The 13822-nt window shown below is 37.0% G+C and overlaps 1 protein-coding gene across 2 annotated transcripts in view; it reads left to right on the top strand.

The window, feature by feature from the left end:
• Window positions 1-26: 26 nt before the first annotated feature.
• The window catches only part of CHIC2 (cysteine-rich hydrophobic domain 2), a 55893-nt gene continuing 42097 nt past the window's right edge, over window positions 27-13822 (top strand). For both annotated transcript variants that reach the window (XM_011958764.1, XM_011958765.1), the window contains exon 1: window positions 27-536. In XM_011958764.1, the coding sequence (XP_011814154.1) occupies window positions 418-536 (119 nt within the window). In that variant the 5' untranslated portion in view covers window positions 27-417. The remainder of the gene's footprint in view (window positions 537-13822) is intronic.

The raw sequence follows: 13822 nt of genomic DNA, 5'->3' as shown, positions 1-13822 counted from the left end.
CAGTCCGCGCGCCCACGCTCCCACGCACGCTCCCGCCCACCCGTAGGCCCGGGAAGTCTCGCGATGCCATAGCCGGCTGCTCCCGCTGCGGGTGGGTCAGGCTGTTGCTGTGGTTGCCTGAGTTGCTGCTGCTGCTGCTGCGGCGGCGGCGTCTGTGCTTGTGGAGGTGTTGGCCTCTGGGCGGATGTTGACATTGTGTTGTTGTTATTGCTGATGGTAATGGCGGCGGCGGTGGCGGCGACGGTCCCGACCCCATCTCCTCTGTAGCCGGAGCCGAGAGAGCCGACAGCGAACTCCGCGGCCTCGGAGCCGGCGGCAGCGGCGACTCCCCTCAGCCTCCGCCGCCTCGCCCGCGGGTACCCCGGCGCCAATCCCGGGAGTCAGGCCCCTTTGGGCAGGGGCGCTCGGAGGCTCAGGATGGCGGATTTCGACGAAATCTATGAGGAAGAGGAGGACGAGGAGCGGGCCCTGGAGGAGCAGCTGCTCAAGTACTCGCCGGACCCGGTGGTCGTCCGCGGCTCCGGTCACGTCACCGTGTAAGGCCCGGAGAAGGGCGAGGGCGGGAGGTGCGGGCTGGGGTGGGCCCCGTTACTCCACGGGAGCCCGATTTCCCCTGTGTCCGTCGGGTGTCGATGGCCTTCGGAAAGAGTCGGCGACCAGGAAGTGAGAACTTGGCTTATTTTCGTTTGTTTGGGTCTCCGAAGTGGGGACGGACGCTGTCCTTCCTCCTCCACACACCCCTTTAGCAGGCCCTACAGGCCCGGGCGATGTGACGATCCCAGTAAGCACGGGTTTTCATTAGGGTCTGTCCTGCGGGCCACCCTTCCCCTTCAGGGTGTATTGCCGGGGAGCCTCCTTGTTTTCTCGCCCAGTTATCCTGTGGTTCTCTGTGCCTTTGCACCCAGTGACATGGCTCAGAGGCCAGATCTGGGTCGTGTGAGACCTCAGTGACAATTGGCAGCGAAGCTCCCTGTCGTGTCTGTTTCACACATACCCACAGTTCTCCCAGTTCTTCCACACATTTCCGCACAGCTAATGCAAGTTCTTGTAGTTGTACGTGATAAAAATATATGGTTGAACACAAATTTAAGATGTACAGAAAGAAATATGTTTACAACAACAACAAAAAACTACGTGAGGGACATACACTCTGCTCAGGTTACTGAGGGAAAACTGTAGTCCTGAAGTTGGGGCTTCTTAATTTGGAAAGTCCCACTAGTAACATTAAAAGTTTGGTATTAAACAATAAGGAATGAAAGCTTTCGGAAAGACCATGACAAATAAAGGAATGTGAAGACTTGAACCAAATAATGAGCTGTCCGGAAGCAGGAAGTTTTGTAATGTTTCTCTATGAAGTCCACAGTTTTGTACCACTTGATGTATTGATACTCTCCCATTTTAGGTCTCTTGTTCAAATCATAGATCAAACTTCGATACTTGTCAGGTATCTCTGTGCTTCTTCAACTTTTCAGTAAAAGAGCCAGCAAGTTCGAAAATGTCTGGAATAGTCTTCATTATATTTTGGTGAAGAGTGAGTGGGATGTGCTGTGAATAACTTAGGGAAACAGTAAGACTTCTCATGCAAGTTTGTCAGCAAAATAATTGCATTTCTCTTATGACCAGCCGTATTGTTGTTTGAGTATGCTTATGTAATGCTTTGGTTTCTTTAGCACCTGTTAGTTTATATTCAGGTGACTTAACAGGGTAAAAACACTGCATAATTGCCATCACAGCACTATGACAAGACAGTGGAATTTATCACCAAAATAACACTTTCTAAGTGTTGTCACCAGCTTAAGAAATACAACCAAATATCATGGATATTAAACTTTTAACATATATCACAGAATTCATAACCTGCCATTTGATTTTATTTTGACTTTTATGATCTTTTTGCATTGTTTTAAGCCTCAGGAGTATGTGGATGCTTAAAGAAGTGATTTCCAAACTTTGTCATGCCGTCTATCCCTCTTTCTACTTTTCCTCATATCAAAGAAAAGCTAAATCTTGTCATTTAAAAAGACGCCGCTGTAGTTGTAATGTTACCTTTGTTAAGGAGAAGAAAAACTAAGCACTTTGTTGAAAGTGGAAAATGTAATAGTGGACAAAGTGCTCAGAACCTAAGTAATCAGTAAACTTGATTGTAGTTGGCTACCTGGAGAGATTAATAGGGTAGAAAGAATTATTAGTGGTTTTCAAACTTAGCTGTCCATTAGAATCCTGGGTGGCTTTAAAAAAAGACCCTTGTCTTTGCTCCACCCCAGGCCAGTTGAAGGCCAAGTACTGAGTGAGGGTCCTAGGTGTGGATAGTTAAAATAATAAATAAATAAATAATACAGTCTCACAGGTGATTCTAATGTGTAGCCAAGCTTGAAAACTATTCCAGGTTATAGGGAGGGATTATCTATCATCAATAAACAGTATGCTTTTTTACATTGGGAGTTAAATCTCTGATCTTCCTCAGCAACTTCCTTCTTCTCCCATTTATCTTGGTTCTGGGCTCTGGGTTAAAATCTATCTCAGCTACTTCCTGGATAAATTGTTTATTCATGACCTTTAGTTGAGATGGGGGTAGTTACAGTCGATACCTTTTAAGATTGTTAAGGATTAAATGAGATAGTACATGGAAAGAATTTATTGCCGTGTGTGGTACTATGTTCAGTAGATACTAGTTTTTATTATTATCCTCCTCAGATATAGTTTTACACTTTGAGAAACAGGTGTAAAACAAAGTACTAAAAAATTAGAATTGCCGTTGTCAAACATAACAGTGATTCACTTTAGTGTTATTTTTGATTTCTAAGCAATGTGTATGTGCTTCAATTACTGTTTGAAGTATTTTGATGACAATAAGGATCTTTCTGCATTGAAAATTTAAGCCTGTTTTGTGGCACATAGGTAATAATACAAAACTTTTTTTTTTTTTTTTAACATGGCTCTGTCATGCATAATTCCCAGGCACACTAGCACACTATGCCAATGGATAGCACAGTTAGCACCTATAAAGGTTTTTAGAATTGGTGCATATGTGTTACTATGACTGTTGAGCACATTCAGTTTTTCTTGCTTTAAATATAAATGGGAGGAGCTATTAGAAAAGTTGTAGTAAGACTGGCTAAATTTGTCACTGCCCCTCACACCCCCTCCCCCACCATTTTTTTTTTTTTAAACTGAGGTGCTGATCAGAGCAGTCTTCCCTTACCAATTTGAAAGTAATTGACCATGTAAACTGAATCATCTGTAGTCTAGATCAGTCTGGAAGGATATAGATCAATCCATATGTTTTTCACAGATGTAACTTTGAGTAGGCCTTTCTGCTCTTTTTTTCTACTTTAATATATTACAGTATTACTGTTTATTTTAGAAACTATTGTATTCTCACGTGACATGATTGGCATGTCGTTGTGGTGATGTGAGAAAGTAAGTTACCTTCCATTCTCTAGGTTGGTCTCTAGGCATAATCAGATTTTTGTGACATAGGATGCAACATGTCTAATTTGCCTGAAGTCTGCTTTAAAGTGGCTTTTAATACAAATATTTTCCTTTTTTTAAATACAAATGTTTTCATCTTGACCCCAAATCAGACTTATTTTTTATACTTCTCTCATGATCAGTATTCTTTTCTGACATTCTTCTGTTAAGTATAATATTTCCCTTCATTGTTAGATTTCTATGTAGCAATATGGAGAAATCTTGTGCAGAAGCATATTTTGAGGAAAGTGGTATTGGAAGGAAGGAAGATAAATAATAAGTTCCTATTATTGCATAATATTTTGGTACATGTAACCTAAAAGACTTACACTTATGATTCAATTAAAAGTAGATTTCCTTTTTGCTTTCATGGTGACTTCTCATATAACTGACAATGAGGAAAAATAGTTTCTAAAAGCAACAGTAATACTGTAAAAAGACTATTAGGTAGTCTTGATCAGATTGGTTAATATTTTAAAGTTATGGAGTTCCTTATGCTTCAAAATATATTTGCAAAATATGTTGATCATTTATTGAAGAGTTTCATTTTTCACAGTGATAACTCTAAAAGATGTGTCAGTCTAAAAGTTAGAATTTAAAAGTAGTTTTAGGCCAATATTTCCTAGGTAATCTGTCATTATAACAGACATTATTTGCTCCCATCCCCACTTTCTACCCTTCTTATATCAGAATCAAACTTGGGGCTTTCCTAGAGTATGTATGATCTTTGACTTCTAACTCAAGCCCTGTCATAGAGCCAAGTTATTTTGCTGAGGTTTGTTTCTAATGTTATTCTCTTGTAATTTTACTGTGTCTTCATGTACTCTCTTTTGAGGTGTAATCTTACCATCTCCACAAATCATTCCTTGTCCTTCAACACCAGTTTTTATCAGTGGCTGTCGGAAACCACTTTTTGCTTGTTTTCATTCCAGATATGTTATGGAAGATTAAAGATTTAGAAATGTGACTTGAAAATGTTTGGAAAGTACATTGGGATGGAGTATGATTTTTGAATAAGAGACATCACAAGAACACCTTAGTATTTATCGATTTTTCAAATGGTAGAGTTAGTAAAAAATTGTCTTGAAATGTGTCAGTATTTCAGGACTGCTACTAGATGCTGTGGTTAGCAGTAAGAGACCTGAATGTGAGTTGCCAAATTACAGAATCATTTCAATAAAGCAATTTTGTTAAACTTTATAATTCCAACCTCTTTTTCCCACCCAGCATAATATTTAAGACATATTCTGTTTATTTCTAAAGATTAAGGTTTCTGTTTTCAAATTTTTGAAGGTCTCATTGATGTATCTCCACAGGATATAAAGTTCTTGAGGGCAGAGGTTGTGTTTATTGATCTTTCTTTATTCTTTAATATAGTGTCTAGATTACTATAGTTCCTATAATATTTTCTAAATGAATGAAGTAATTGTATACATCTTTGGATTTTGTCAGAATTGCCAAATGAATCACTGTTTTCTTCTCTTTCTGCACCTCCTAACAAAGGCAAACAATATTCTATAATAGACTACTTATCACATTGAAAAGATAAATGGCTCCTCTGTTTTAAAAAATGAAATCTGGTAATTGTGAGGAAATTATCAAATTAAGGTAGATTTTTTTTTATAACTCTTTTTTGTTTTTTTTCTCAAGAGTTTTTTTTTTTTTTTTTTTTTGAGACAGAGTCTTGCCCTGTCATCCAAGCTTGTGGGCAGTGGCCCAATCACAGCCTACTGTGGCCTTGACCTCCTGGCTCTAGTGATCCTCCTTTCTCAGACTCCCAAGTAGCTAGAACTACAGGTACACGCTACTATGCCTGGCTAATTTTTAAAAAAATTTTTTTTTTTGGTTTTTGTAGAGATGGGGCTTCACTGTGTTGCCCAGGCTGGTTTTGAACTCCTGGCTTCAAGTGTTCCTCCTGTCTCAGCCCCACCAAATGCTGGGATTGTATGTATAAGCTACCACGCGTGGCCTCCCAGAGATTTTTCTTCTTCCATATGGTTTGAGAGGAAATTAATTTGATTATAATTTGGATATACCTTTGGTAATATGAAGAAAAACTTCTATGCATTTTATTTGGACCAACTACTAAAACTTCCTAATGCATAGATTTTCTTGAAGAAATGAGAACTATGATAATTAACTGAGGTTTCAAAGTTTTTACTGTATTTGAATTTGAGAATTTATATGACATTTTGGTCCAAAGAGTTCAGTGTTGGATTTTTGCCTACCAAGGAATATGAAATTGATTAGTACTTAAAATTTTATATGACTAGCTAAGTAGAAAAGAGGGATTAAATGGTGAAAAGTAAATTATATGTAATTATTATGATAATCAAATACTATTCTAAATAATTTAAATAAATAATATTACTCTAAAGAATAATACTATTAAGTTGAGATCTACTCTTGATTTCCAGCTGGAGTTTATACTGTTAACAGGTTAAAGGCCCAGGATATTAGGTGAGCTGTATACTCAGAAAGAAATCTTTCAAATATCTGATAGCTATGTCTGGCTTAGGTTTCTAATCTGCTATAAAGCGATTTAGATTTTATTCTTAGTAAAATTAAGCTTTAAATATAACATGTAGCAACAGATGCTCTTAAATATCCTTTTAGTGCCTTCCGTATAAGATTGTGTGTGTGTGTGTGTGTGCTGTGTGTATGTGTGTGTGTGTGTGTGTGACTTTTGACCCAGTCAGAATCTTGGGTCTGGAAGGGAAGAGTTTAGGGATTTTTAGTTTTGGTAAGAGTGCTGTGTGATTCTGTCAGACATATTTGGAAAGTAATAGATGGTACTGTGGAAAAAATATGGTCTTTAATATTAGGCAAATTGGTTTCAATTCTCAGTCACTTCCTAACAGTAACCATAAGCAAATTAACCTTTCCCAACTTCAGTTTTTTCTTCTGGGAAAGAGGATAGTATCCACCTTAGAGGTTATGTGTGAGTCAGAATTTATCTAATTAATAGGCATTCAACAAATTATTACTTATGACATACTTTGATGTTTAACCCTGCATGCACAGTTTTTTGGTTACTCTTTACCATTTTGTGGGATGTCAGTCTAAAATGTGATGTATGCTTTTCTGCTTTAAAACAAGACTCTGAGCATAGATCAGAATTATCTAATTGACTAGAGGAATCATTTAATCAAAAACGACTATCAGATTGATACACACTGATGCCTTAGTGGCCCTGAGGTATGTTGGAGTTTGAGAACTTTCTCTAAATGGCACTTTCATTTAAATTTCATATGTGGGCTGTTCTTTTTGATTTACTTTCCTCTCTCTTTGTAATTGATCAGCTGTACTTGGAAGTAAAACAGCTAGCCTTATTTGAACTGCATATAAAGTAAGACGAGTTCATTCTGATTGTTGAGTGTAGATGCTTGGGTTTTAGTACTTGGGTTTTACAATATTTACTTTGTTTTATCAGAGTATGTTTTGCATAATCTTTGATTATCAGCTGTCTTAATGAGGTTTCCTGATAAGTAGTTTAATGAGTATTTGTTAAATGCCCATTTTTCTGCCAGGTATTGCACGAGGCTCTAGGTATATAATGAAACCCAAAATGAAACACACATAGTTTCTGCCTTCATGGAGTTTACTGCTAATAGACAAATTTTGTCTGATAAAATTGCAGTGAAGGAAATGGATGAGATCCTGTGATTGAAAATAATGTGATTAGGGAGACCCTCTCTGAGGAAGCTAACATTTAGGAAGGACGAGAGTCCTGTCAAGAGCCCCTGGATCTGGAGAACGGCAGGTGCCAAGACTCCAAGCCAAAACAAGCTTGACTTGCCTGAGGAACTGAAAGGATACCTCTCTATTATGGCTAGAAGATAGTGAACAAAGGGGATAATGTCTTGAAATGAGTTTGGAGAGTTCAGTAGGGGCCAGAAAGGATTGTAAAGGGATTAAGATGAAATTTAGAAGGTTATTGAAGTAGGCTCCATAATATGTGATAGTGGCCCCAGCTAGGGTGTTGATCTCTAGATTAAATGAGTTATTACAATTCTGGGTATAAACCATCAAATTTCACAGCTTTTCCTATGATGTATGGAAATACATAGCAATGGCCACTTTTGCTGTCTGATTCCTCAGTTGTTGTGTGTGTTTTGGTCTGTTTATTTTTTAATTTTAGCTTTGTGTAGGCTGACGTTAAATAACTGGCTACTTTTTACAGTTAAATAACTGTTCACTGGGAATGATTTTGATGGCATACCTGCACTTTCTGTTCTGATGCTGGGGCAGCTAGTATGCCAAGAGAATAGCATGTGCCGGTAGTAGAGAGAGTCTTTCCCACAGGATCATAGATTTTGAAGTGGGAACCCTCGTAAACGTGATATCCTTTAGCTATAAGGTGTGTGGTATGTGACAGCCCTCAGTACATGATTCGTTAGATTTGAGGAAAAAATTGTGTTTTTTATATCTTACATTTAAAACTCAGTTACATCCACAGGAGCTGAAATGTTCTCATAATGTCCCTGAAGAGTAATTTTTTTCTCCTTAAGCTTTTTTTCTGTCCCACTATCTACTTGGATGGCGTTGGTTGGATTTGAAGGTAACCTAACTTTGTTATTTTGATTGATAAAAAGTGAATGTACTATATATAGTGAGCTTCCTGCAAGAGCTTCTTGTTTTATTCTCTTTAATCTTGCATTGTAGTCATAATGTGGGCCTTGGTTAGTTCAGTGGTGGAGTTCCTATGTACCCAGTCTTCTTTCTTGGTCTTTTCTAAACTACTCAATTATAAATGTTACTTGAAATGAATATTTTTGTTAATCTGTATTATAAATCAGTTCAACCATATATTTTGCTTAAGTGAACATAATTTAGCATCATTATCTTGCTCTTAAGAGTTATAGAAGTATTAAGAATATTCTAAAATATGTATAAATCAGATATACAAAAATTTTTTTCTTTAGTACAGAAAATTTAAAAGTTGTTAAGTTAGATCAGCTGCATCCCTATATCATCAGAAGTTAGTTTTACTGTGCATTTTTGTCGGTATACACTTGTATAACTTTCACTGCTTAACAACATATGTAATCTGTTAATAATGGAAATTATAACCTTAATAATTAAAAACAGATAAAATGCTAATGCTAGATTATTATAAGACTATGTATAATCGTGAGGTTTATGATAGAGTAAGTTTAACACATGCTTTAGAGAATTAAGTCTTTGATTTCACTAGTTTCCTGAATGAGATTAAACTTTCATGAAACTGGATAAACTCAAATATTGTTCAGAATGTGGTTACAGAGTTAAAATTTTTAGGATTATTCTGAAACCCAAAAATATGTCTCTAACTCCAGGGTTTCTGTATCTTTTGGATAAATAGAATATACTTTCAATTAGATCCCATCCTCTTTGAGCTACACTGATATTCAGACATATGTTGAATCAACCAGATAAACGTAAAGCATGATTTATATACATCAAAGCCTGTTAATTTTTTTCCATAATTATGACTTTATCTCCAAAAGTAGCTAAAAATTTGAGTTCATTGAACTCAAAGTTCAGGATTAGGAAATAAGCTCTCTCTGCATGTGCCATCTGTATAACCCATGTGTTCAGTTTGAAATTTCTAGTTCATATGCTCATAGGTCTTGTCATATCTGTAGGAAGATAAAAATTCTCTGTATCTGTGGATTTGTACAGGTTGAATGTCTCAGAATCCAGAACATCCAAAATGGAATTCATGATCTACACCCTAAATCAACTTCAATGGCAGCCTTCCATTGTCAGTTGATGGCAGTTTTTGTTTAGCTCAAAAACTTTTTGATATGTTCTTGATTTTCCTCTTTCTCTTTCACTGCATCCATTTTGTCTTGACATTTTGGCTCTGTCTTCAAAATCTGGCCCTATTTTGCCACCTACATGGCTGGAGTGAGTTGCCAGTATCGCTTCTGCCTTACACTTGGTATATTTCTTAAGTCAGGCATGCTGGCATGTTCCTATAATCCCAGCTACACGGGAGGCTGAGACAGAAAGATCACTTGAGCCCAGGAGTTTGAGACTACCCTGGGCAACATAGCAAGAATCCATCTAAATTACAAAAAATATATATATATTTTCTTCCGCCTGTCTCCACCTTTCCACTTTTGCGTCTCCTCTTATACAATCATTTTGGTACATCTGCTATAGTGATCCTTTTAAAACATAAGTCAGTTCAAGTCTTTTCTCTGTATCAGGCCCCTCAAAGGTTCCCCATCTTCTTTAGAGTCCTTTTAATGTTCTGCAAGACCCTCCCTGATCTGGCCCATCATTACTTGTCTGCTGATCTCAGTTTCTTCTTACTATTGGCTTCAGTTTATTTTGACTTATAGTTATTGATGGCTTTACTGCATCTTGACTTCAATTTAAGCCCTCTCTGTAAGCCCTCTCTCTGTCAGCTCTGCATGTTACCATCTCTTTGTCTTATGTTCAAATACCTCGAGAGAGCTGATTGAGTTAGTTAATGTTATCTAAGTTAGGCAGGACTGTTTGGCCTTGCCATTCCATGTGCTGCTACCCAGCCCAGGGATTAGCTGTTCTTAAAGCAGATGTCCACTTGTGATCTAGTTAGCCAAAGTATAGGGAGTTCCTAGTTAGGCATGCAGAGTAACAGACTACACTCTCTAGTACACATGGTTTTGAGCTGTGTAGCGTCTTTTCAGATTGTTGTATTATAATTAATTTAATTATAAGATATTTCTGTTTTAAAAATTTCACTGTTAAAAATATCACTGTAACTCAGAAGAAAAGAAACATCGAACATATATTTTTGATTAAGGGCAAAACAAGTTGAAGCAGCAGATTCTTGCATTTCTGCATTTAAAAGGCAAAATTCATTATGAGTTCAAAACATGTCTTAATTTAAAATGATAGTTCCGTAGTGAATGCCAGGAGACATTGTTAATATAAGGAGATACAAGGAACATAGAAGAAGTAAAAACTGAAGTAACAGGGACAGAGGATTATATGGACTTGAACTATGGAAAAAATTGAAATGCATTCAAGAAAACTGTTGATTAGTGAACCCAAATTTCCCTGTTTACTTATCTTAAAATACCTAGTTAATGCCAAATAAAATATTCAAATAAGAAAACAAAATTAGGATGGTATTGTACGTTATAAAATATTTGTCTGCTGGGTGTAGTGGCTTATGCCTGTAATCCCAATACTTTGGGAGGCCAAGGTGGGTGGATCACTTGAGGTCAGGTGTTCATGACCAGCCTGGCCAACATGGTGAAACCCCGTCTCTACTAAAAATACAAAAATTAGCCCGGCATGGTGGCAAGCACCTGTAATCCTAGGTACTCGGGAAGCTGAGGCATGAGAATCGCTTGAACCTGGGAGGCAGAGGTTACAGCAAGATGAGATCACACCACTGCACTCCAGCCTGAGCAACAAAGCGAGCCTGTCTCAAAAAAATAAAATAAAATAAAATAACTCGTCAATTATTTAGTTAACAGCAACTATACATTGCTAAAAAATAGCTGTTATTTAAAAAAACAACAAATGACACAAAATGTCTTTAATACCCCCTCTGTAAAATAACACTACAGAATACTTGATTATTCATTAACATATCTGTGCCACTGCAGCTATTTTCTCTTGATACATTTCTGAAAGTAGAATTACTGGATCAAAGGGTAGGAATTTTTTTTTTTTTTTTTTTTTTTGAGACTCAGTCTCACTGTTGTCGGCCCGGGCTGGAGTGCAATGATGCAATCTCGGCTGACTGCAACCTCCGCCTTCGGGTTCCAGCAGTTCTCCTACCTCAGCCTCCCAAGTAGCGGAGATTACAGGCGCCCACTACCACATCCGGCTAATTTTTGCATTTTTAGAGTGACGGGGTTTCACCGTGTTGGCCAGGCTGGTCTCGAATTCCTGACCTCAGGTGATCCACCTCCCTTGGCCTCCCAAGGTGCTGGGATTACAGGCATGGGCCACCGTACCCAGCCAGGGTAGGAATATTTGTTAAGACCCCTTTTATGTACTACCAGGTTGCACTCCTGAAAATTCTATCAAGTTGCGAGATTTTTGTTCTTTTCAGTTAAGATCATGATATACTGAATTTTCTTCTTCAACATTTTCTTCCATTGAGAAAGACGGTAAAAATACTGAAGATATATAAATAAATCTAAAAAGGAAAGGGAGGGAAGGTGAAGAAGTTTATGTTAAATGATATTTCCATGTTTTTGGTTTGCAAATTTCATTTTTAATGGTTGTTTAATATTCTGTTATATTGAGATAATTAACCATTCCTAAAATGTTATAGATACATTTTTATATTTGTGAATAAAGATTCAATGAACTTGTTTATGCATAAATTTAATCCACAATTCAAGTCATTTTTTAGGTAATATTACATTTCTAAAGAGAAGACACTGTGACAAAGATATAGATATTTTCAGTGCCAAATTAATCTGAAATGGTTGTAAGAATTTATAGTTCCATTGATAGTGTGTGATATTTTTCCATCTTGACCTTCTTGCCAACATAAAATATTTTTTAAATGTAATTTTATTAGTCTTGTAGATAACTGAATTAAGATGCCACCTATGTTAAATCATATTTTTACAAATTATCCAAGTGCTGCTTCTAGCTTTTTGGATTAGTAGAGTGTTTGGTTATTAGAGTCTGAAGGGGGTTCGGCTTCCTACTCAATGCAGGAATCATTGCTCTTCTTTCAAGTACATCAAATTATTATTTTATGGGATGAAACTTGGCCTTTCTAATACTGTGCTGAGCCAATTGCACTTTGTCTTGGAATAAAGGAAATTATTTTTAGCATATTTAAAAACTTTTATGTAAACTTGTGGGTACATTTATAATGCTGTCAGTTGAAAACAAAACATATATGCCATTTTCATTCTAACAGTCTCTGCCTTCTGCTGAACTTAAGCCAGAACTAAGGTATTGTCAAAATTAAGTGGTTTATGTCAAAAATAAATCATTAGAGGTGATATTTTACAGTTATATTATCAAACAAGAAGTGTGACTTTTCTTATCCATTTAATAAAATAGGATGGTCTTGCTAAAATTCTACCTGATACTATTGTTTTGGTTGGTCTAGATTTGGAAAAAAAAAGAGAGAAGGTTTTGGCAGGGATGAAAAACATAGCAAAGGAGATATTTGCTGTGGCCTGTGCCAAATAAGAAATTCTGATGTTCAAGCTCTTTGCCAGGAGAAAGCATGCTATATGAAAGAAGACTTGCTGAAAAGAGTGATTTTCTACTACTCTGATGAGAACAGTCTTATTAGTAAAGAAGTGTGTAGGAAAGCCTGGATTGTAGTAGTTTGAATAATGAATGAGAGGTAATGTAAAGATAGTTAATGTAAAGGAGTCTTTCAAAACATTAGCTGAGGAAGGAAAGAAATAGATACCATCAGACATTGAGAGAGAAGAAGTAATAGGGATTCACAGTCTCAGGTGGCTAGACTAATTCAGGTTTGTAGGCTGTGTTTAAGTAGCCTGAAGCGAGGTAGAAATACAGTGGATTGGCAGTGGATACTGGAGGAGATGCAACCAGAAGTAAATGGTTAGTTTTTGGAAGTTTTCCTCCATTGAGAGATGGTAAAATTACTGAAGATATAAAAGTAAGTCCAAAAATAAAAGGGAGGGAAGGTAAAGCAGTTTATATTCAATGACATTTTTTTCTCTCAGAGTTGACAACTGTGGTTATTTGCAAAAAAATGTTGTGAGGATAAAGTGGAGTACCTAAAGACAGGTGCCACAACTACGGAGTATGGAAAAGGGAACTTATTGGGGATGAATAAATATTGTTAATTAAAATAATACTCACTGAGGTTAGAAATAAGATATGTGTTTTTTTATATATATATTTATATTTATTAATGGTGATACATTTATAAATGTGAATTTTCTCCAGTAGCTCCAGGCAATGTGAAGAAAGTAAACAATTTAATTGAACCTGGGTTGGCAAGGGACACTGTAGAGATGATTAAGGGTGTTTGTTGGAGTATATTCAAAATGATTGACTGTAGTTCTGGCAAATAAGGAAGGAAATGGAGTCATAGGGAGCTATGGAGGGGTAGGAAGCAGTAAATTACAACCAGAGGCCAAAAAACAAATTTAGTAAGGATGGGAGAAGTGAAATGATTGATGGCAGTGGTAAGAGGAGAATTTTACAGTTCAGAATTTCAGAGGTGATACAGTCCCAAGTGATAACAATATGCAGAATATATCACAGTGAGTAGGTTGCTGAATTAGATGGAGGTGCAGGAGGTAAAGTTATTTAGAATAGATAAGGTCAGGAGTGAACTGTAGTTGAGGATTTCTAAGGAAAGAGTGGCATTTCAACAGGGTTTGTGGTTAAAGTAAAGATACATACAGGT

Source organism: Colobus angolensis, unplaced genomic scaffold, assembly GCF_000951035.1.
Source record: "Colobus angolensis palliatus isolate OR3802 unplaced genomic scaffold, Cang.pa_1.0 Scaffold473, whole genome shotgun sequence".
NCBI classification, from domain to species: domain Eukaryota; kingdom Metazoa; phylum Chordata; class Mammalia; order Primates; family Cercopithecidae; genus Colobus; species Colobus angolensis.
The sequence above is the reverse complement of the archived record's forward strand: the minus strand, read 5'-3'. Positions and strand labels throughout refer to the sequence as shown.